The following is a 24,807-nucleotide window of genomic DNA, read 5'->3' on the forward strand; positions in this document are numbered from 1 at the left end:
CACTGAGAATAGTCTAGAACCATCCTCTTTGGAACCCCCTTTCAGGTAGTTGAAAGCAGCTATCAAATCCCCCCTCATTCTTCTCTTCTGAAGACTAAACATCCCCAGTTCCCTCAGCCTCTCCTCATAAGTCATGTGTTCCAGTCCCCTAATCATTTTTGTTGCCCTCTGCTGGGCTCTTTCCAATTTTTCCACATCCTTCTTGTAGTGTGGGGCCCAAAACTGGACACAGTACTCCAGATGAGGCCTCACCAATGTCAAATAGAGGGGAACGATCACATCCCTCGATCTGCTGGCAATGCCCCTACTTATACATCCCTAAATGCCATTGGCCTTCTTGGCAACAAGGGCACACTGCTGACTTGTATCCAGCTTCTCGTCCACTGTAACCCCTAGGTCCTTTTCTGCAGAACTGCTGCTGAGTCATTCGGTCCCTAGTCTGTAGCGGTGCATTAGATTCTTCCATCCTAAGTGCAGGACTCTGCACTTGTCCTTATTGAACCTCATCAGATTTCTTTTGGCCCAATCCGCCAATTTGTCTAGGTCCCTCTGTATCCTATCCCTACCTTCCAGCGTATCTATCACTCCTCCCAGTTTAGTGTCATCTGCAGACTTGCTGAGGGTGCAATCCACACCATCTTCCAGATCATTTATGAAGATATTGAACAAAACCGGCCCCAGGACCGACTCCTGGGGCACTCCAGTTGATACCGGCTGCCAACTAGACATGGAGCCATTGATCACTACCCGTTGAGCCCAACAGTGTAGCCAGCTTTCTATCCACCTTATAGTCCATTCTTCCAGCCCATACTTCTTTAACTTACTGGCAAGAAGACTGTGGGAGACCGTGTCAAAGGCTTTGCTAAAGTCAAGGAACAACACGTCCACTGCTTTCCCTTCATCCACAGAGCCAGTTATCTCGTCATAGAAGGCCATTAGATTAGTCAGGCATGACCTTCCCTTGGTGAATCCATGCTGACTGTTCCTGATCACTTTCCTCTCCTCTAAGTGCTTCAGACTTGATTCCTTGAGGACCTGCTCCATGATTTTTCCAGGGACTGAGGTGAGGCTGACTGGCCTGTAGTTCCTAGGGTCCTCCTTCTTCCCTTTTTTAAAGATGGGCACTACATTAGCCTTTTCCAAGTTATCTGGGACCTCCCCCAATCGCCATGAGTTTTCAAAGATAATGGCCAATGGCTCTGCAATCACAGCTGCCAACTCCTTTAGCAGTCTCGGATGCAACGCATCCGGCCCCATGGACTTGTGCTCGTCCAGCTTTTCTAAATAGTCCCGAATCACTTTTCTCCACAGAGGGCTGGTCACCTTCTCCCCATGCTGTGCTGCGCAGTGCAGTAGTCTGGGAGCTGACCTCGTTCGTGAAGACAGAGGCAAAAAAAGCATTGAGTACATTAGCTTTTTCCACATCCTCTGTCACTAGGTGGCCTCCTCATTCAGTAAGGGGCCCACACTTTCCTTGACTTTCTTCTTGTTCCTAACATACCTGAAGAAACCCTTCTTGTTACTCTTAACATCTCTTGCTCGCTGCAACTTCTCCCACCCATACCCAACAGCCATCCAGGTTCACTCCCATGCTGCTCCTTCCCAGCAATTACTTTCCTCTCCCTCAGCTCCTCCATTACCCTGACTCCCATAAACCTTTGCACTGCTTCTGAGTGGTGTGGTAAATGCATTCTGTATTGTAGTTTAAATGAATTATTGCTCAAAGTTCAGTATTAATATGCATAATAAGGAATCTATTTATTTGTCAAAAAACATTTCCTGAATCATCTTTGTTGTCTGTATTGTTACAGACATACTTGTTGACAGGTATTTTGAAATTACCAAAATAATTGAAGCTGGCGTGATTATAATGTTACTTTGAAAATAAAATATGCAGAATTTTAAACTTTTTGGCGCAGAATTCCCCCAGAAATATTTTTTGCTGCTTTGTGTTCATACTAAGTACTTATTTGATCATCTTTGCTTATACTGTTTTTTTATTACAGAACCCATGTGGTCATTCAGTCTGCCGTTTATGTCAGTTTCCTTTTTCATATGATGTGGAATTTATAAAGAATATTGAGTATATGAAATCATAAGTGTTAGCAGAGTTGTAAAAATTTACCACAAAACTATGTGCCTAAATCTATTTTAAGATATTTCCAAGTAACACCTTTTATAAGAAATATATTTTTAGTCTAGAATTAACATAGTAATGTATTTTACAGCATAGTTGATCATTGTAGAACAGAAAATGGAGTGGCTTTCACATTTCTTCTATCTATGGCGAAAATTTAAATCACAAGCTATGCTTTGTATCTCAGAACTTGAAATTACAATTTACACTTATTTTAGGATTATGTAGATTCTTTGACATAGGTATCTTACTACCAGTGTGTCTACATCACAGTTGGGAAAACAATCTGCAATTTCTGGTTAGTATGCCACTTGTGTACATATGGCCCAAATTCACAAAAGTGGCTGGTAATTTTGGATTCATGAATGTTTGGATGCAGGAATTCAAACCTCTTAAAGGAACCCCACTTTGAAAGAGTGCTCAGTGTCTTTCTGCCTTGAAATATTTTAAGGGCCTGAGTTTTCACAAGTTGAGCACCAGAAATTACCAATCACTCTTAAAAATGTAGATTTAAATATCTTGTTCTGTTAATTTAGGGTGGGTGCTAATTTGTATTACATAACACTCCATATTCTTTCTTTTGTCTGTATTTAACTCAGGTACATCAAGAGAGCGTTCACTTGATTCAAGTCACAAGCAGCTTGATCAATGAGACTGTAGCCAATCACCCAGAGTGGGCAAAGTAAGAGTGCTGAAATTAAGAGACTAGAGTAGATAAACAAGTTTCAAGGTGCTCTTATCTACAGTTTTTATATCTTTAAAAAAGACTCCTGTGTGTTAAGAAATGAGGGTGACTATTTTTCAGGCACATGCATGCTTACCTTCCCACAAATCTGATGCTAATTTGCCTTCCAGTCTATCCCTTGGAGTAGTGATCTCTCCTGGAGCTGAAAGGGCAGATGGGAGCTGAGCCTGGTGGTTTAATTGTGGACCAGTGGTGGCAGATAGTTGTGTAACTGCCTTCCTGGTAGCTGTTTTGAAGGAGCTTGTCTCCCCAGATTGTAGTGCAGGAAGGCAAAGGGGCAGTAGCCACATAGTCTGGACCAGAAAATTAACTGGAAAGCCCATTTACAGGATGGAGGGAATGACAGCAGAGCAAGCCTCTTTAAGGATAGGGTGTTGGCTGGGAAACTCTCTTGAGGGAACAGTAAGACTGGGGGAAACTGTTTTGCAGTGGATTAGAAAAAGAAAGTAATTGGTCTGGAAAACGCCTTTTTTAGGGGGAATTATAAGTGAGAATAAGTGGAAGGGGGAGGAGCATGTAATCTACATGTAAATGAAAAGTATGCAAGTGTGAGAGGTAGTGGGAAGATTGGAGGGAATAGTATGTGTGATAGGGAGAGCAAATAGGAAGGGAAATGAAGGGAAAATCAGTGGGGAGAGAGATGAAAAGGGGTAGTTAAGGGGAAAGGGAGGGAATCAATCAATCTGTGAAGGGAGTGCTTACAGTGGATTGTGTGAATAGCGGAGGTGGAAAAGATCAGTCTGAGGAGTGGTTTTTAGGTGATATGGTTACAGAGGTATTTTTCACCGTTGCTTTTATGCTGATTTAAACAAGTGAATTGTTGGGTACACTTTTTTTAAGCCCCAATTTGTCTAGACCAGTGATATTCAGAAAAGTGGCTCTTTAAATGTGTCTCCTTTGGCTCTTTGCAGCACATGATACTAAAACACTGTGATTTCTATTATTAACCAACCAGTATGCTTTTACTATGTATTTAACCAGTTATAGTTGATAAAATAATACTTAGTCATTTTACTGTGAGAATAATGTATATAGAACTAAATATTTCCCCATCAGACAGTTTAAATATGAATATATAGTACTACAGTAAATTAAACTAATGTATTCACACTACCCAAAAGAGCCACAGTAATGTTGATCGCTAATTTGGCTCCTGAACCACTGATGTCTAAGTGTCTGGTGTAGACCCTGCTGTCGAGCACTATAGGTTCCCTAGTGCGCTTTAATGTAGTGCTGTTTAACACAGTATGTTAAAGTGTACCACCAGCAGGGTCTACATAGACCAATTAATTTGCAACACAAAGCTGTGTTTAGAAATCACACCCCCGTATAGCACATTACCCCATTTAGACAAACAAGCCCCTTGTTGGTAGCTATTGTATGATTCAGCCCTTGCATTCTGTAGAGAAGGTAGAAATTAAGGCTGTCAAGTGATTAAAAAAATGAATCACGATTAATTACACGATTAAAAAAATAGAATACCATTAATTTAAATATTTTTGGACGTTTTCTACATTTTCAGATGTACTGATTTCAGTTATAACACAATACAAAGTGTATAGTGCTCACTTTATATTTATTTTTGATTGCAAGTATTTGCACTGTAAAAAATAAATAAATAAACATAGTATTTTTCAATTCACCTAATACAAGTACTGTAGTGCAATCTCTTTATCATGAAAATTGAACTTACAAATGTGGAATTATGTACAAAACCTGCATTAAAAAACAAAACAATATAAAATTTTAGAACCAGCAAGTCCACTTAGTCCTACTTCTTGTTCAGCCAATCGCTCAGGCAAACAAGGTTGTTTACATTTGCAGGAGATAATGTTGTCCACTTCCTGTTTCCAGTGTCACCTGAAAATGAGAATAGGCATTCTCATGGCACTGTTGTAGCCAGCGTTGCAAGATATTTACATATCAGATGCTCTAAAGATTCGTATGTTCTTTCATGCTTCAACCACCATTCCAAAGGGCATGCGTCCATGCTGATGACAGGTTCTGCTTGATAACTATCCAAAGCAGTGCAGACTGACGCATGTTCATTTTAATCATCTGAGTCAGATGCCATCAGCAGAAGGTTGATTTTTCTTTTTGGTAGTTCGGACTGCATCAGAGTGTTGCTCTTTTAAGACTTCTGAAAGCATGTTCCACACCTGGTCCCTCTCAGATTTTGGAAGGTACTTCAGATTCTTAAATCTTGGGTCGAGTGCTGAAGCTATCTTTAGAAATCTCGCATTGGTACCTTCTTTGTGTTTTGTCAGATCTGCCGGGAAAGTTTTTTAAAAGGATCATGTGCTGGGTCATCATACGAGAATGCTATAACATGGAATATATGGCAGAATGCGGGTAAAACAGAGGGGGGGACATACTATTCTCCCCCACGGAGTTCAGTCAAAATTTAATGAATACATTTTTTTTTAATGAGTATCATCAGCATGGAAGCATGTCCTTTGGAATGGTGGCCGAATCGTGAAGGGGCATATGAATATTTAGCAAGTGTGGCATGTAAAATACCTTGTAATGCTGACTACAAAAGTGCCATGCAAATGCCTGTTCTCACTTTCTGGTGAAGTTGTAAATAAGAAGAGAGCAGCATTATCTCCTGTAAATGTAAACAAACTTGTTTCTCTTAGTGATTGGCTGAACAAGAAGTAGGACTGAGTGGACTTGTAGGCTCTAAATTTTTACATTGTTTTTGTTTTTAAGTGCAGTTATGTAACAAAAAAAAATCTATTTGTAAGTTACACTTCCACGACAAAGATTGCACTGCAGAACTTGTATGAGGTGAACTGAAAAAACAATTTATTTTATTTTTACAGTGCAAATATTTGTAATAAAAAATGCACACTTTGTATTGTGTGCTGTAATTGAAATCTATATATATGAAAATATACAAAAACTCATCCAAAATATTTAATAAATTTCATTTGGCATTCTGTTATTTAACAGTGTGATTAAAACTGCTATTAATTGTGATTGATTTTTTTTAGTTAACCATGTGAATTAATTGCGATTAATCAACAGCCCTAGTAGAAATGTAACAAAAATAAGAGTAATAAAATCTGGCAGTTTTAGTGACCAACTAGATTACTCAAGGAATAAAAATGTTTGAGAAGTAGTAGAATCACTAGATAGCACAGTTTCAATTGGAGTCCTTATTTCTCAGGATTTTTTCTTGAGTAGAAGATCGCATTTTACTTGATTTCAAAGTTTAATAGAAATAGATTGAAGGCTTGTCAAATTATCCAGCAGGCTCTAACCAAAAGACTTACCCTACTTGCTTTCAGAGCTTGAAGTGTACATAAGTTTCAAATTGGGCAAGAGAGAGACAGTTAAAAGTTCTTTGAAGGTTCAGATAGCATTTTTGAGGGGTCAAACTCTGACAGAAACATCACAGTTAATAGCTCATTGAGATGAATGAAGGCAATTCACACCTCTTTTTGGCCCAAACACTTCTCTTCCCAGCCTCTGTGGAGAACTATGTGGTTCTGTTCTGCACTGATAGGGCAAGATTTGGGGAGCTGATGTAGGAGATGCATATCTCTGGTGCACTGAGGCTTGACTACTGGCCACAGGGGTTATGTCTACACTCAAATAAAAGACCCCCGGCAAGGCTGAGGCTGGCTGCGGTCAGCTGACTAGGGGTCGCAGGGCTAAAAATTGCTGTGCAGATACTTTGGGCTCTGACTGGAGCCCGGGCTCCAGCCTGAGCCTCAACATCTACACGGCAATTTGACAGCCCTGCGAGCCCAAGTTAGCAGACTGAGGCCAGCTGTGGGTGTTCAATTGCTGTGTAGATGCACGTAGAGTGGCTCCATTCCTTCAGAATGACCTGAGGGTGGGAATGGGAAGATTCTTCCCCAGTACTGGAAAAAGTCCCCAGCACACATCTTGACTGGGAATAGGATTTGAGCATTGGGTGATGTGCATCACTCTGTATTTCTAGGCTGTCTGTAAGTTTAGGAAGACCAAACTGTATCAGTTTACAGTCCATTCATATTTGAAAGGTTATCTTTGCAACTATACGAACTAGAAAGATGAGGTTTCCAAATTATATTTCTAACAAAGCAGCAGCTTTAAGAACCCAACAAGGCTAAACCGTTATATGATAGCATACATACAGATGGACAAGCTCTCTTCTAAAGTTACATTTAGTAAATTTCAAGAACTTTTCCTGATCAGCCTTAGAGTGAAATGTAAATGTAGTAATCTGTATCCTACACCGAGTTAAGCTTTGTATGTTAAAGTCTTCATCCTGTCACTAAAAGAGGAAGTACTGTATTCTAGTTTTAACAAAGGTGTTAGTTGATACATATTTAAACTATAGGTGCTGTGAGTTGGTTGGAAACCTTTTTTACTTTTAGTGTTTCAGGCACTGTAATTAAGTGGTTCAGAAGTATTGGAGATAATTTTATTTATACTTTCCTTCCTTAAAAATATCAGCTGGCTCCCTGAAGCTCAGGTCATTCAAAAAGCTCTCAATTCAGCTGCTAACAATGTGTATCAGTATGGCCGAGAATGGATTACACACAAGGTAAGAACACCACCTTAATTTTTTTGTTTTCGTGTGTTGGTTTTTGTTCCTTTCCAAAATACGTGAATGATCTGTATACTTTTTCCTTCTTGTAGATGTCAAATGGTATCTCTTGGGTTGCTTTAGTTACCTTTTAAAGGTTGTTTTGCTGAAGATTTATTCATTCCAATCTGCTGTTTAGCAGAGTAAAACCTATATTTGGGAGTGATTTTAAGTCTTGCTCCCCATGGCTGCTGGAAACTGCTTGCTTTTAAGAACTTGAAAATAGAAGTATCTATCCATCTCTCTTGTGACTATCCATGTGAAGACTCTGTAGAAAATGTAATTTGTTTCAGAAACTGCCCTTAGTTAAGCATTTTTCAGATGGTAGAATGCATTGTCCTGAAAATGACCATTTTTGGCCAAGCCATGATCATCTGAAGTTCCAGCCTTTAAAGTACAGAGTACATTGTAGATTGGGAGTTTGGTGTTCTTTGGGAAGATGTCAGGATCTTGCATTGTCCTCACATAAGCATTCTGACGTCTAGCACACCTCTCAAATCTCTTTGGGTGTATTTACTGTTACAAGGATCTTACAGATCTTTGTGCTTAGTGTTTCATTGGGGAGGAATCTTATCTGTTCCCATTTAATGTGGCAAAATTGTTTGTTTCAGGTAAGATGTTTTGTGCTGTCAGCCACAGTTTCTGAAATGTATACCTGTAGACACAGTTGACTTCTTTGATATTTTTGGACTTGAGCCAAGCATTCAGTGAAAATCTAATGTAGATGATCTGGCTTTTAGTTCAGCCATAGCTGCTAGCTTCAAGTTGCTTTACATAATAAACAGAATTTCTGTATATTCTAGCTCCATAAGATATTAGGAGAGAAAGTGAACAACACTGCTGTGATTGAAAAGCAAGTGCTGGAACTCTGGGACAGACTTTATCATTCTTGGTTTGTGAAGGTGAGTAACTGATACCTATTATGTATCACTTTTTTATTTTTTTACTGATTCGAGATAAATTTTAAAAACCTACTTTCTAAGAAAGAGAAAAGCTTTCTTATTGTAAAAGCTTGTAATGTTTAGTGAAAGAAATTAATGAAGCATTGAGACTTCAAATGCACAAGTCAGGTCACTAGAATTAGGTTTCCTCTTCATCCAGAATTCTGCCCCTTTGCATATATGTAGTTACATGCATGGTTATATGTGCTATTTAATGTATGCTTAGTATATGTATGTGTTGTAGTATGTCAGACCTTTGCACTGAATATTTATTCCTTGGAAGTAAAATCAAAGCTATTTGTATATATATTTGTGCAACTTCAGAATTAAATATTAATTTGAATTTGTTACAGTGCTATTTTATCTGTGTATTTTCACTGTATTTCTTAAACAATTCAGATTCAAAGTATGTGTTAGCATTCATATTATGGGAGACTCTAGAGAGAGAACAAAATTAAGAGCAATTTTACTAAGATGAAGTGAGCTGTAGCTCACGAAAGCTTATGCTCAAATAAATTTGTTAGTCTCTAAGGTGCCCCAAGTACTCCTTTTCTTTTTGCGAATACAGACTAACACGGCTGTTACTCTGAAACCTTTTAAATGTATGTAATTTAAACATACAAAATAATCCTAACATTGTGTAATGGACTTTTCTTTACTTATTTTTGTTTTAGTAAAAACAGTACTGATTGCACATGAAATTAAGTTCACTTTGTGTTCTGTGAGACTCCAGTGTGAAGAACCTTTTATTTATAACAAAACACTCTTAAAATGTTTGTAATTTACCAAGAAGATCTCTGGTTTTCTGGTAACAATATTATCCTAGTGTAACTGTCAAAATGCAAGAGAAAATCAAGGCTACTTTCCTTGACAGGGTGATGTAGTGAGAGGTAACATGGCTGTGTAAGTAAAGTACCAGCAAGTAAGATACTCTAAACATGAGAGAGGGAGACTTCAGTAAAATGAGAGGGCTTGTCAAAAATGTCCTAAAATCAAAAGTAAAGGAAGTGAAGTCCTTAGAGGTGGAAACTGGTATGGATACTTGTGACTGTGATTGCTGGAGGGGCTATACTGAGAATGTTCAATCAGGGAAATTTGCAAAGAATAGGGCAGACAGTCCCCCAAAACTGGTGGTTTATTTAATAATTAGATACTCCTGGGGGGAATCCTACATCACTGTACATGCGCAGAATTTTTGTCCCCCGCAGATTTCTTTGCTTTCTGGCCAAAAAATGATTTTCTGACAGGGAAGCTGCAAGAGCAGTCATGCACCACTCCATAGCAGTGCAAGTACATCGTTTCAGGCACCCAGAGCAGCCGGTGGAGAGGTAAATCACCATAGGGCTGGGGACACCACAGCCAGTGGCTCCTATCCTGAACTGGGATCAGCTGCTAGTCCCGGCTGGGCTGGAGGCAGGAGAGGATGGGACTTCCTCTTCCCCTGCAAGGAGTGGCTGGGGCTGTGTCAGACCCACCCCCAGAGACCTCCCCCAGCTGCAGGAAGCTCAGCATGCTTCCTGACCCCATTGCTCCTCAGCTGTGTGGGTAGGGGTCACTGTACAGGGAGCTGCTCCCCCATCCACGCAACCCCTGTGCATCTGGACCTCCCTGCCAAGCCTCACCTGGTACATCCAACCCCACCCCTAACTCTCCATACCTGAACCTCAACCCCTGTATCTGAAGTCCCCCTGCACTCTGACCCCATGCCTCTGGACCCCCCACCCCTGCACCCAGACCACCCCCCTCTGAACTCCCTGCACTCAAACCCCTACTCTGATGCCCCACCTCCTGCACCACCCTAATCCTCCACATCCAGACCCCCATGCCACTGACCCCCCTCACCTAACTACATTCAGATCCCCACCCCCTCAGCACCCAGACTCCCCCACTGAGCCCCAACCACCTTCACCTGGAGCCACTGCAGAGTCCCATTGCCCCTGCTCTTGGACCCCCTCCCCTCCCACAAGCCTCTGTTCATCCAGATCCCCCCCACTGATCTGCCTGCACCCAGATTATCCCACACAGAATCCTCTCACCCCACACTCTGATCCCCCTCATCCCCCCCACACTGAGACCGTCCACACTTGGATCCTGCCTGGTTGAGCCTACCTACTCCACACCTTGTACACCTGGCTCAGAGGTGCAGGGCCCCAGGGTGTTTCTGAGGCAGGCCCAGACCTTGTGCTGTGTCGGGTCCAGTGTTACCTGACCCCTGAATCTGTGCCCTGGGAGTGGGGGGTGTAGGGTGATCTCCCACCTTCCTGCAGCCAGTGGCCTGTGCTCCCCACTGCCATGCTGGAGCCTCTACATTTATTTATTGACAAATAAAACTTGTAGGATTTTTAATTTTTTGGCACAGAATGCCCTCAGGAGTAAACTAGATTTCACCAAGCTAGTAACCAAACAGCTTCCTTAATACCTTCTTGGTTACCAAGAAGCCAAAATACAGTTCCCTTTAAGCAATCCAGCCTTTGGCTCCCATCCAGACACCCAAGCCTAAGAACCTTAATCATGATACATGAAGTTCTACCAATCCCAAGAGATTGGACACATTACTCACCAGGTCAGTGAATATTTCAGATCTCACCCAAATACACACTTACAGTAAATTCTTATTAACTAAATCTAAGATTTACTATTAAAAAAAGAAAAGAAAGAGATGTTATGGTTAAAGATAATTATACATACAGATACAAATAAAGTTCCTAGGTCAGTTTCATGGCAGAATTGGTGAGGCTGCTGATTTGTAAAATAGTTCTGGAATTAATTTAAAAGGGTATATCCAGGGGTGGGCCAACTTTTTGGCCTGAGGGCCACATCTGGGTTAGGAAATTGTATGGTAGGCCGCGAATGCTCACGATATTGGGGGGTTGGAGTGTGTGTGTGGGGTGAGAGCTCTAGAGTAGGGCCAGAAATGAGGAGTTCAGGGTGTGTGGGGGGGTTCTGGGCTGGGGAAGGGTGGTTGGGGTGTTCGAGAGGGTATGAGCTCTGGGCTGGGGGTATGGGTTCCAGGGTGGGGCCAGAAATGAGGAGTTCAGATGGGGCGGGGATCCAGGCTGGGGCAGTTGTTGGAGTCCAGGGGAGGGGGCTGTGGCTGAGGGGCTGGGGTGCAGGGGAGGGGACTCCGGATTGGGGCAGGGGTTTGGGATGTGTGTGTGGGGTGAGGGCTCCGGCTGGGGGTGCAGGCTCTGGGGTGGGGCTGGGTATGAGGGGTTTGGGGTGCACGAGGGTGCTCTGGGCCGGGACTGAGGGGTTCAGAGGGTGGGAGAGGAATCAGGGTTGGGGCTTGGGAGGTCAAGGATGCAGGCTCCGGGCAGCGTTTACCTCAAGCAGCTCCTGGAAGCGGGGCATGTCCCCTCTCCAGCTCCTATGTGGAAGCGTGGCACCGGCCAGATGGCTCTGCACGCTGCCCCATCCACAGGTGCCGCCCCTGCAGCTCCTGTTGGCCATAATTCCCGGCCAGTGGGAGCTGCAGAGCCATCACTTGGGGCAGGGGCAATGTACGGAGCCCCCTGGCTCACCCTATGTGTGGGACCTGGAGGTAGGGACATGCTGCTGCTTCCAGGTGCTGTGTGGAGCCACTGCACATACGGAGTGGGGCAAGCCGCTGAACCTGCTCCCTGGCGGGAGCTCGAGAACCACATTAAAAGGTCTGAGAGGCCAGACATGGTTCACGAGCCGTAGTTTGCTCACCCATGTTATAGTCCAATCTGGAGTCTGTACAGAGTTTGTTCAAATTCTTCTTTGAGAAATTGCAGGATTAATCCAGAGTAGACCTGGAGACCTCAGTCTTACAGGCTTAGACTTTCCCTGTCAAAGTTTAAGCAGATCTGAGATAGCAAGGATCAGGCTCGAAACTTTATTTAAATTATAGCGTAAGTTCAGTGGATAAGCCTCTTGGTAGCAAATGATCACTGCACTCTTGGATGAAGAATAGGTAACACACCCAACTGAGTTACATTAATGATGTCTCAGCCACTCATGAGCCAACAATAGAGAGGCTTCAGCCAGTTCCCCCCCCCAGCTCCAGCCCTACACTCCAGAACTGTATCGTCTTACACTGCTCAAGGCTCCCTTGGGCAGTGCAGGTTCATCAAGTAGTTTGCCACTCGCTCAGTGTAGAGTGGACACACTAGCCTTCGTAAACTAAGATGAGATTTCCCAAGCACTTCAACCAAAACACACTGTTTTAGGTAAAATAGAAAACAGATTGATTAAATATAAAGAGAAGTTTTAAGTGATAGGTATAAAGGTCACAGATAGTTACCTTATGAAAATAAAAAGTAAACATGCATTCTAAATTGTAAACTTTTAGTCTAAGCAAGAGTTGAATCAAACAGCATTTCTCACTCTGACAGATTGTCCTGGCAGGTTACAGTTCCTCAATACACAGGCTGGCATTTCATTCCAGCCTAAGACCAAACTTCTCCAGTTCAAAGTCTTTGTCTTTCACACATGCTTCCAGGTGTTGAGATGAGGAGGAAGAGAGGCTAAGTGATGATGCCAATGTTTTTCTCTTTTTTTTTTTTTTAAATGCCTTCTTCCAGCTGCTAGAAAGATCCTTGCTGTGCCATGGGGTGGCGGGGGGGCAGGCAGTCCACATTGGTCAAGCAGTCTTCATTGTGTACATTGTCTCTTCTGCCTCTGTGACAGTGGATTGTGTGTTTGAGCCATTAACAACTGGCTATTGATGGCTACTCCTTTGTTGTAACTGAAAAGCTGGTTGTGGGTGTTCACAACCTCACAACATATTTCAGTAACATATATACACCTCATAATTTTACAGACAATCCAACAGGATATTGGTCAACAAATCAAGACTTACAAAATGATACCTCACAAGGCATACTTTGTACAAAACACATCAATTATGTGCCAGTGGTGAATATGGGGGTTCCAGGGTGCTACTTTGAGGTGCAGTGTCACAATAGGTAAACACAAACAAATATAATTAGTATCTATTTTTAATTCTCTAACAATACAGGCCTACATGTCCAGAATTCTAGTACTTAACATGCCTTTGATAATGATCTACAAGGCTTGGCCCTCTTTACCATTTCAGTACTCTTCTGATATGTCCTTACGGGATTCTTTCAGGTCAGCCAGCCTGCTGGTTGCTTAACCCTCACTGGCTTGGCATCATAATGCCACTTTAAAAAAACCCAATAAGTGAGTTTCAGAAGATGTGCATACTGCTCACTTAGAAAGGGAACCAGGAAGGCAAGAAATCAACCAATATGGATAAATAGCAATTTCAAGAGATCATTTGAGCCAAACAGTAATCCAGTGAAGCCAAAAAACAGAAGCATAAATTACAGCAAATAATATGTGAGGGGGCAATAAGGATTTTGAAGAACCGAGAGCTAAAGGTGTAAAAATTAAACAAGATATTCTTTAAGCAGATCAGAAATAGAAAACCAGTGGGAGACTCTAGGAATGATCCAGGTAGTAAAAGAGCAATAAGGCTTGCATTTATGCCTGGCAGACTGGTTGGAACTAATTACAAACAGAGTACTAATACCTGGGATCACAATATTACTCGCAGGCTACACATTTCGTAATATATGTTGACTTAGCTTATTGCATGCATCAGGGCTCCTTGTATTCTTCTGTTGCACCCCGCAAGCTTTCTGTGTGCCAGCCTCCTCTGCTTCAGGCACTCCTTGCCAGTGCCCCCAATCTCCCCATGTCAGGTTTCTGTGGCCTCCTATTCTTCCCTTTTCCCTTACCAGGGTCTCTCATTCTCCCCAAGGGCTCTGTGTGCACCCTATTCTTATCCTGAATATCCCCCTACTGGTTGTTCTTTGTTCACCTCCATTCTTCCTCTGTGGCAGGGGTACTGTGTGCTCCCCAATTCGTGTTCTCAATCTCTCTTCCCTCCCCCCATTAATGGTACTTTGTATATCCCCATGGCAGGGGCCCTGTGTTTATCCCATTCCTCCAGTCTCCCCCATACCAGGAGTTCTGTGTGCCCTTTTGCTCCCTCATCCTATACCGTAGTCTGTGTGCATGTCTCCATAACCCCCTCTTCACCTCCATTCCACAACACCCCCCACCCCGCCATTATTTCTCTTCTGTCTGGAAGATAAGTCATTCAGGGTGTCAACATGTTAACTGCTACTGAGAGAATGGTCAGGAATATTGTTATGCTGGAAGGGGTTAAAGGGTGTCCTCAACAGATGACAGTGGCTTCATGGAATCTGACTAAGCTTGTCCACTTTAGAGGATTTAGAAAGCTTGACCTTTAAACAGATATTGTGATGCAACCTTTACTATAATGTTGCTACTGCATCGCTACACTTAATGATCTGGAATGGTGGGTAAGCAGGGAGATAGCAAAATTTGATTAGTCAAGACCAGAGAGCACTCTCAGGAGTTTTAGAGACCTAACGAAATTAGGTGAATGGGCAACAAGATGGCAAACTGTTTTTTGATAAAAGTAAAATAATACACATAATTAAAAAAATGAAACTACTCACACGTCTTCCAGGGCTCTAAATTAACTCTATCAACTCAAGAAAGAGACTTGTGTAATTGTGAACATTTCAAGGAAGACCTCTGCTTGGTGTACATCTACGGTCAAAAAGCAAATAAGATATTAGGAAGTTGAAGCTACTGGATTGAAAACCTAACAGAAAATATTATTATTCCATTATATGAATCAGTGCTAACGCTTCACTTGGAATACTTGTGGTCACTGCATATCAAAAGGGTTGAAGGGGGTTCAGAGAAGGTCAACATAAAAGATTGAAAAGCTTGTATGAAAACAGATTGAGAAGATTGGGATTGTTAGCTTTAAAATGGAGATAAATAAGAAGTGGTGTAGAGAAGGTAGGAGGCAGAGGCTCACTGTCTGTCTCAACACAACAAGAAAACATTCAGTGAAAGGTGGTAAATTCAAAACCAGTGAAAGGAAATACTGCTTCACGCATGTAATGAGACTGAACTCATTGTCACAGAATGTTGTTGAGGCCAAGAACCTGGCAAGATTCAAAAAGGGACTGAACATTTAGATGCAGGTTTAATGTGGCCTCTAATTGTTAGATTAAGATGAAACTAATATAGCAGGCTGATTGTCCTACATCTGCCTTATTCAGGGTGCTTGCATCTTCCTCTGAAACATTTGGTGCTGGTCACTGTTGGAGACGGCATACTAGATTAGGTAGACCTCAGGTGTGACCCAGTAGGGCAATTCCTAGGTTCCTAACATTATGCAGGTTTCAGAGTAACAGCCGTGTTAGTCTGTATTCGCAAAAAGAAAAGGAGGACTTGTGGCACCAGCAGGACAGTGGGGTGGGAATAGGTATTGTTTCATATTCTCTGTGTATATATAAAGCCTGCTGCAGTTTCCACGATATGCATCTGAAGAAGTGAGCTGTAGCTCACGAAAGCTTATGCTCTAATAAATTGGTTAGTCTCTAAGGTGCCACAAGTCCTCCTTTTCTTTTAACATTATGCAGTTTCATAACTGGGTTAAAATTTCTGTAAGGAGTTGATCTAGCTACTGCATACAGAACCTGTTTCCTTTGGTCTTAATACCATAAGTATTATGGTTATGTATATCAAACTATATACTCTGGAATTGCTAAGTCTGTGCACATAAGTATACAAATTGTATAAATAGCAGCATTTTCAAACATTTGTATTGGATTTGGGCATACAAAATGCATTATACTCTATTTGCAATGTGTACAGTTAATTTTTGTGAAGTGATGGTAATTGAGGATCCAGTTCAGTACCACCAAAAGTCTATGGGAAGCACTAGACTGATTTCAGCAATCATTGGATCAGTCCCAATGTGCCCTAGAACAGTGGTTTTCAAACTGTCGGTCGTGACCCAGTACTGGATTGTGGAATGTAAGGCACTGGGTCGCGGCGGCTCTGGTCAGCACCGCCAACTAGGGCGTTAAAAGTCCCATTGGTGGTGCTGCCCGGCTAAGGCAGGCTAGTCCCTACCTGTTCCGACATTGCGCCGCACCACAGAAGCGGCCAGCAGCAAGTCTGGCTCCTAGGCGCGGGGGCCACGGGGCTCCATGTGCTACCTGAGCACCGGCTCCGCACTCCCATTGGCTGGGAGCTGGGGCACGCGGTGTCTGCGGGCGAGAGCTGCTTGTGCTCCTCTGTCTAAGAGCTGAACCTGCTGTCGACCACTTCTGGGGCGCAGCACAGCCGCGGTGCCAGGACAGGTGGGAAGCCTGCCTCTGCACCCCAGCTGCGCCGCTGACCAGGAGCCGCTGGAGGTAAGCCCGAACCCCTGCCCCAGCCCTGAGCTCTCTCTCGAACGCAGAGCCTCCTCCTACACCCCAGAGCCTACACCCGCAGCCCAGAGCCCTGACCCCCTCCCACACTCTGAACCCCTCATTCCTGGCCCCACCCCATAGCCCTCATCCCTGCACTCCAACCCTCTGCCCCAGCCCTGAGCCCCTCCCACACCCCAAACCTCTCATCGCCAGCTCCGTTGGGTCGCGGACATCAACACTTTCCTTCAGCTGGGTCCTCAGAAAAAAAGTTTGAAAACCACTGCCCTAGAATCTATTGCATGCCCAAACTAAGGCATGCAGACTTATTGCATGCCCAAACTAAGGCTGGAGGAATGGTCAATTATTTAAGTTTGCCCTTGCGTTTTTCACCCAGGGTTATATTGGGAAAAAAAAGTATGCTGCTTGCATTAAATTTTGTAGGTATTCGTGTGCAACATAGTAAGCAAGAAAATTGCTAAAATGCATCATACCTAGGCTTTAACAGATAACATCTGGTTGAGATAATTGGGTGTAGTTCACACTTCTCAAATTATTTGAGGCTGTCCTCTGGAAGATATTACTGTTTTCAGTCAGTTACTTCACGTTTTGAAAATTTTCTTCTCAACCATATGGGCTGGAGACTTGATATCTTTTTTTTAGATGAAAGCTTAGATTCTGGACCTCAAGAATTGCACTCTAGGGGAAAGGACGGTCTTTCCAAGCTGCTGAGAATCCGTCCAATTAAACCCATTTTCCCCGCAGGAGGAACATTGTTCCTCCTAAACTTATTTGACAGATTAACACATTTAAGGAATTTTAAATTATTAAAAAGCATTCTGGGTTAGATTTTCAAGGTACATGTTTAACAACTAATAAGGGGGAACAAATATATAAAAACTTAAATATTTGTGAAAGTGCAGCTGGAAGTGTCTTGTGCAAATGAAAATAGATCTAAGCTACATAGCGGACATGCATTCTCTAAATCAAGTCCTAGTAGCTTACTTTTCTTTGTAAATTGCTAAGATTTAATTTCTATCTTAAATCTCTTGCTTTATTTTTCAGAATGTAACACATCCTGGAAGACACAAAGGACACAAGCTGCATATAAATCGTCAGAACAGCTGGCTGGGTGACATTCTGGACTGGCAGGATATTGCTTCATTTGTTCATGAGAACATTGAGACATTTCTTTCAGTATGTATCTTTTTATCTTAAACTATGCATTAATATTCTCTTTGTAAAGTGATCTGAACATCTAATGTGATTTCACCTTTCAAGATAACACAGTACTCAAGAATGCATGAAAAGTTGGAGGTAAACGGAACTATTCAAGTATTATCTGAGGATCTGTTGTCACACCAGTTGTGAATCTTCCACATCAGCAAAGTGGCAAACATAATGGATTATGATCAGGAAATACTCATCGACTCAGTATCCATATTAATACAATCTCTTCCACCTTCAACCTGTCCCCTCCCAATAGATATCATTGTTGCAAGATTACTGTGTGGTCTGCAGGTTAGTTTTAAATGTTTTCGTTTCTGTAAACCTTAATCTTTTCACTCGTTCTTGGAGATAATTAATATGAATCTCTATTTGGCTAGACATGATTTTTTTCTGGTCAAATGTTCATTTTTTTCACACCCTTTCCAATAAATTCATACTGCTCCATTTCTATGGCACAGTTCCTTTCTTATCTCTCTTTGAACACCACAGTTTTGTTTGAAGTAAATTTTACCACCTCCCTATCACTGAGGAGAAAGCAAGGAAGTTGAATTAAAATGACCTATATCTTTGTTTCAAGCTCCAAGGAAATAAATCATGTGTATAGTTACAAATCGAAATATTTTAGCTTAGTTGAAAAATTCTAATGTGGCAAAAACAGAGTTAAAAGGTTTTTGATAAGACTAACAATTCAATGTTTGACTCAAAGCAACTATTTTTTTGTTTAAAAATTCAGTTTGTGTAGGTCATAGTTGAAGGAAATATCGATCAAGAGGTTGAGAGGCCGGTTCCTTAGTCTCGTTTTTCCAAATTATTATTCATTGTTTTGAAAGCAGCTTATTCTTTCTTTGTGGAAGTTCTGTGAAGAATGAAATTAATATTTTACACTTTGTGGTTCCCTGAATTAATTGCACTGGTCCTCTCACCTCCTTGAAGGAAAAAAAATATAACATCGAAACCAGTCCATACTGAAAAAACTGACTTACACTCAAATGGTCCATTCAGTCAGGAATGGTTAATGTACAGAATCGCTACTACAGTGCAGGCACTTGTTAAGTTCTTGACTTGTTCACTATAAAACAAACAAAAAAAATCTTTACATTATTGTTGAGCTATCTCAGAAAATAAGTTCTCTACTAACCTTCAGCATTTCTTGTGGAGGTAATTTAAACTAACACTTCCCTGGAGGCACCTCTTGCCATGGACTAGTAGGTATGTATTTGTTCCTTATACCTTGTGCTTCTAAAGATGTTACAGTTTTGACTCCTGAATATGGAGCAGGATGAAGTAACTCAAGGGAAAGTTACTTCAGTGAACCTTTTATCACTTTACAGAAATGATTTGTTTAACCCTTTCTTTAAATTGACTTATGCATGCATGAGGCACATTTCTTTGAACTTGCCTTTCATAAATAAAAATGCATGGCACAATTTTTTTTATTTGTTTTTTAAATCCATGTGCAATTTCCCACCTAGCAAGACAAGTGGAGAAGGAAACGCACTTGAAGGTGCTACTCATGTCACTTAATGCATTGCTGAAAAGTGCTTGGATACCATGGTGATGGGGGTGCTACAATAACCTCAATACAATAGAGTGACCATGAACTTAATGCAGAAGAGGATAAATATTTTCAAGGGCTGAAACCTAAAAATAAGGATTTTTTTTTTTTAAGAAAATATCCATAGTTTCCAGCTACATCAATTTATTTTCTTTTCAGTTTTGGTTTTGCAGTAGGAAAAAGAAAACCTCTCAATTGACTTGCTTTCCTGTTTGTAGCCATGAACTCACAATTTATCCTCAGTTATAGGAAACACCTGTCCCTTCTCTCCACACTCATGTCCTTTATGATGTACTGTAGACGGTTGAACGTAGTGTAAATTCTAAATGTGTCCTTTCTGGGCAGCATTCCCTTGCGGGCTCCTGTGTACACGACCCCTTGCATAAATATTATTCACTCTGATGTTGCAAATTAAAATAGATGAAAATGTGATTGTGTGCCACTAGAGCATTGATACTTGGACATCATAAACATTTTTGTTTCTTTAAGGCCAGTATTACTGAGGTAAGGATGTTGACTTAACTTAGTATGCAGCAGTACTTTTGAGATATTAAAGGTTTTGAGGCAGGTAATGAAAACATTTTATTTAGCTAGTGATTAATTATTCAGTAGCAGAAGAGTTTTGCTAGGGAAGCTAGGAACTCACAAGCAGACTAAATGAATTGCCAAGGAGCAGCAGCCGTCGCTTAAACTTTTTCTTCTTTGAGATGATCTCTGCATTGTCAAAGTTTTAGGCTGCAGCCCAGCTTTGAAAACTTATGGTAAGCCAGCACTAACCTGGGACTTGTAAGTGTGCAGTAGAGCACTAATGCTAACAGTAACAGTAAATTCCTAAACAACAAACCTATAATTCTTATTATAATACAAACCATTTTAAGAAAAGAAAGGGGGGGGGGGAAGAGAACTGGCTTTCTATGATTATGTCTACGCTGCACTTAGACACCCACAGCTGGCCTTGTGCCAGTTGACACAGGCTCACAGAGCTGCGGCTGTGGAGCCGTTTTAATTACGGTGTAGATGGACCCTCAAACTTCTCAGGATTCTAGAGCCTGAGCCCCAGTGTCTGCACCACAGTTAAACAGCCCTGAGCCCAAGTCAGCTGGCCTGGGCCAGCCACAGGTTTTTAATTGCAGCGTAGACATGCTCTAAAAGGTCCCAAAGCTCTGCAGATAAGACTGGGCACATCCTAAAGGTGTAAATATACAGATGCTATGTTGTCAAACTCTATTTAGTAGTAAGTAACCTTACTTTCTCACCCATTGGAGTCCTAATGAGTATTCATCCTCTTTGGTAAGAGATGGGACAATAGCCCTAAAAGCAGAAAAGACACTTACAGGGTATGTAAATGATTTAGGAGCATTAGTTGTAGCTCATTCTGTTACTTGCTGAGAAGACTACCATACTAGTCCCCCAAATGTACAATTCAGAGGAAGAGATGTACTACAACTGGAAGTTCAGTATGCTTCTTTATTTATAATGCACGTTGGTATAACATCAACTTGTTAGCTGAATGGTAGTATAATACTAAATGTAGCTCAGAAGGACTAGTATACTTCATGAAATTTCATATGCCTGGCTTAAAAATTTGACCTTTATAGTTGTTGATTACATTTTAAATATAGACTGCTCTTAAATATTGAACAAAGAAGGTTCTTTATTTAAAGCGAGAACTTGCTACTTTAATCTGTATTACCAAAATCTTTAAGATAAGAGAAAATTTACAGAATGGCCGAAGTCTCATTTTTCAAAAGCAGCTTAAGAGCTTTAGAGCCTGAGTTTCCATGGTGTTTCAACCTTGAGCTGTACCCTGTATTCAGGAGTAGAAGTAGTAGCACAGACCCATTTTCCAGTGATTCGTTTGTTGTAAGGTAAGTAAAAATAGCTGTTTGTAGTCCTACCCCTTCACACCATTGATATGGAGAGGGGGGAGGTTCTGATTCCTGCCTCAGGTTCTGTACCCTATTTCTATAAGACAGTTTGTCAGACAAATGGTCCCTGCTTATTAAATATATAGCCAGATGGTTAAGATTCAACCTCTGAAAAAGGGAAATCCTCGCTTCTTTTTCTGAATTATTCACAGAGAAGAGACACTCCTGGTCTGTTTTCTTTTTTTTTTTTTTTCTTTTAAATTCATGCTGGGATCTTTGAGAGTAAAATGGCCCTTCCTAAACCTATGAATAAACACTTGAAGCTTTCCAGGTGATGTGTGAGACCTGGCTCATATCTCCTTAGATTCGATCCTCTTGCTGCTTTCACAAAGTCATCCATCATTACACTAGCAGTTAGTATCTTCTTAAAGATATCCTGGTCAGGAAGACAGAGGGCACACTCTATTAAAACTTTCAGTAAGCTTCACCTAATTAGGATTCTTTAGCTATGTTTTTTTGCAATTCAAGAGCCTGAGTGGTATATATGTCCCAACTTGAGTTGGGCTCTACAGTCCAATTCTAATTGTCCAAAGGATACCTCAAGTTGTTAAATACCCTGATGTCTGTTGTGGCCCTGAAAACTGTTGCTAAGGAATTGTCCAGTTTTACAGTTCATATGAACTGTTCTTCAGTAATAATCCAAAGGTCCCTCTGGCTTTGTCCATGGTAAAGTGACTTTTCTATGAGTTAATGTTTCTCTCTCTTTAAGGGCTGTCACCTTTCGAGGCGTAAGGTAGATACCAGCCCTTCAGCATAACTTTTTGAAGTTTGAGAATGAGGAAAACAATCTCTCTCCCAGCATAATTGTCAAAGGGATATTTGTCCTGATGGAAGATTATCTGTGCTTTTCTCAAAATTTAAATGGAGAAAATGAGATATGAAAGTACTCCAAATCTCACTGTCAAAACTGTTTCAACCCTTGGGTCAGCAATCCAGATCTTGCAGAATAGGGAAGTCTTAATTCTACTGGTGTCAGCTGGCTTTCCTGAAGGAAGAAGTCTTATTTAGTCCTGCAGAATTGAACTGTTATCAGCCAAGACAAATGGTCACTATAGACTTACTGTCCCCAACTTCCCCCGGGGCAGTTTTACATTTTCCTTCTACGTTTTGCTTTCATTTACAGCATAATATATCTATAGCAGTATTTTGCACCAAGTCCAACACCTGGTTTCTACCATAAACCTCCTTTTGCCATTATTTCTAAATTTAGAGTATGATGTAAAATAGCTTGGGGGAGAGGGTTGAATTTCTATTAAATAACTCCAATTAAATAACTCTAACTCTCATTTTGGGAGTTTATTAATTGGGTATGAATATACACAGTGGGTTCTGACTTGGTGTACTAGTCCCTGCCTGGGGAAAAAATTATTTAAGCTTCTATATAGGTTTTTATGCCATGGACATCACTATAGTACAGGGGTCAGCCGAGTCTTCATTTATTCATTTTAATGTAAGGTTTCACGTGCCAGTAATACATTTTAACGTTTTTAGAAGGTCTCTCTCTATGTCTATACTATGTAACTAAACTATTGTTATATGTAAAGTAAATGAGGATTTTAAAATGTTTAAGAAGCTTTATTTAAAATTAAATTAAAATGCAGATCTTATCAGTTTAGTGCAGTGGTTCTTAATCAAGGGTGCACGCACCCCCTGGGCGTGCGTGATGCCCTTTCTGGGGGTGCAAGACGTGAGATTTTTTTTAGAAGGTAAATCATCAAAAACACAAATTAAGCACAGGCACATAAGTACAACTACTTTGTTTTATCAAACCTCTGTATTTATTAACATTATACCTTTTTTAACAATTACTGTAATATACAAACAAAGTTTTTACGTTTTCAAGTTTTTAAGTTAATCGTAGTGTAATTTTTGAAAAGGGGTGAGAGAACATATTTTGAGAACTCCAAACCATCAGTGGGCTGGGTGGGGCTGGGTGTACTGTATTAAATTGCTCCCCATAGGAATGTCCTACTCACGGTGTACTACTTACGGCTGCCAGTCCTGATGCTCTTGAGTGTCATGGTAAGGGGATGGAGAACAAGGGTGGTTGGATAGACGCGGGAGTCTGGGGGGCCTGTCGGGGGTGTGGATAGGGGTCGGGGGAGTCAGGGGACAGGGAGCAGGGGGGCTTGGATGGAGGGGTTGGCTCCCGGGAGGTGGTGGTCAGGAGACAAGGAGCAGGGCAGGGGGTTGTATGGGTGGAGGGTTCTGAGGGGGACAGTCAGGAGGAAGGGGGTCCTGGGAGGGGGTGGTCAAGGACAAGGAGTGGGGGAGGTTGGATGGGTCAGGGTTTATGAGGGGGGCAGTCAGGGGGCGGGAAGTTTGGGGAGGCACAGCCTTCCCTACCCAGCTATAGTGTATTAAGTTTCTCCCCGTAGGAATGTGCTAGTTACCATGTACTACTTACGGCTGCCAGTCCTGGTGCTCCGCAAGTAGCACATTCTTACGGGGAGAAATTTAATGCACTACACCAGCGAACAGAATCCCAGACCAGTGGCGGCCTGAGCAGCTCAGCCCGCTGCCGGTCTGGGGTTCCGTCCGCCGGCTCCTGCCAGCTGGGGTCCCAGCCACTGGCCCCGCTCAGCCCACTGCCGGCCTGGGGTTTCATTCACCCAGGCCGACAGCGGGCTGAGCGGGGGCGGCAGCCGGGACCCCGGCTGGCAGTAGCGTGCCACTAAAAATGGGCTCATGTGCGGCTAGTTGCCGACCCCTGCTATAGTATATGATGGCCTTCCGGGAGTGCATAAAATGTGACTAATATCTACCATGTGTTTGTACTCTTCCTTGCCCCAGGGAGAGAAGTGTGCAGTGGAGTAATTTTGTTTTGGAATTTTTTATACAATATATTTAGCAATGTGTTGCAATATGTTAGAGAAGGCAAGATCAAAGAAATGTGCTTTGCAGTTAGAGCAGAAGGTGGTGAGGTTTGTGATAGGTCTTGTGGGAGTTAATGCCATGATATTGGGTTGGCCTTAGAAAGTGCTCTGTTCTTCTGCACAGACAAGCTTTATGCTTATTGTGGAAAGTTCCACTGTGACAGAGGAGCGCAGCTGTCAATCACGGTCTTCATCTTGATACCCTGGGCCCAAGCCATTGAACACCTTGAATTTAATTTGATACTCTCTGGGAAGTCAGTGTAGGAAGCAGAAGACAGGTTTGATGTATTCTCAATAGCCAGTGTTGGTGAAGTGACATTCTGTAACAGACTGTGTACCAGTTAGCTTGTTCTGAAGGCTTCATGCCCAGGTATATTAAAGTGTTGTAGTCCAGTCAAGAGTTGACGAAGTTGTGAATAACTTCATGTACTGTGTATAAGTATTGAGAGTCAGACCAATTGCATAGCTAAATTTTTCATTTTATGACTAATCAGTAACTAGGTGAGTGAAAATTATTAATGCTGAAACTACATTTTCTAGTAACTATTACTTATGTTTTAAAATCTCTTTTTTCAA

General features: G+C 41.8%; 1 protein-coding gene across 5 annotated transcripts in view; it reads left to right on the forward strand.

Annotated features, from left to right (window-relative positions):
* Positions 1-24,807, forward strand: part of TMEM245 (transmembrane protein 245) — a 121,199-nt gene that overhangs the window by 49,695 nt on the left and 46,697 nt on the right. For all 5 annotated transcript variants that reach the window (XM_073332668.1, XM_073332665.1, XM_073332664.1 and 2 more), the window contains 4 exons: positions 2,737-2,819; positions 7,332-7,422; positions 8,268-8,366; positions 17,708-17,839. In XM_073332668.1, the coding sequence (XP_073188769.1) occupies positions 2,737-2,819; positions 7,332-7,422; positions 8,268-8,366; positions 17,708-17,839 (405 nt within the window). The remainder of the gene's footprint in view (positions 1-2,736; positions 2,820-7,331; positions 7,423-8,267; positions 8,367-17,707; positions 17,840-24,807) is intronic.

This window comes from Lepidochelys kempii, chromosome 2 (genome assembly GCF_965140265.1).
Source record: "Lepidochelys kempii isolate rLepKem1 chromosome 2, rLepKem1.hap2, whole genome shotgun sequence".
NCBI classification, from domain to species: domain Eukaryota; kingdom Metazoa; phylum Chordata; order Testudines; family Cheloniidae; genus Lepidochelys; species Lepidochelys kempii.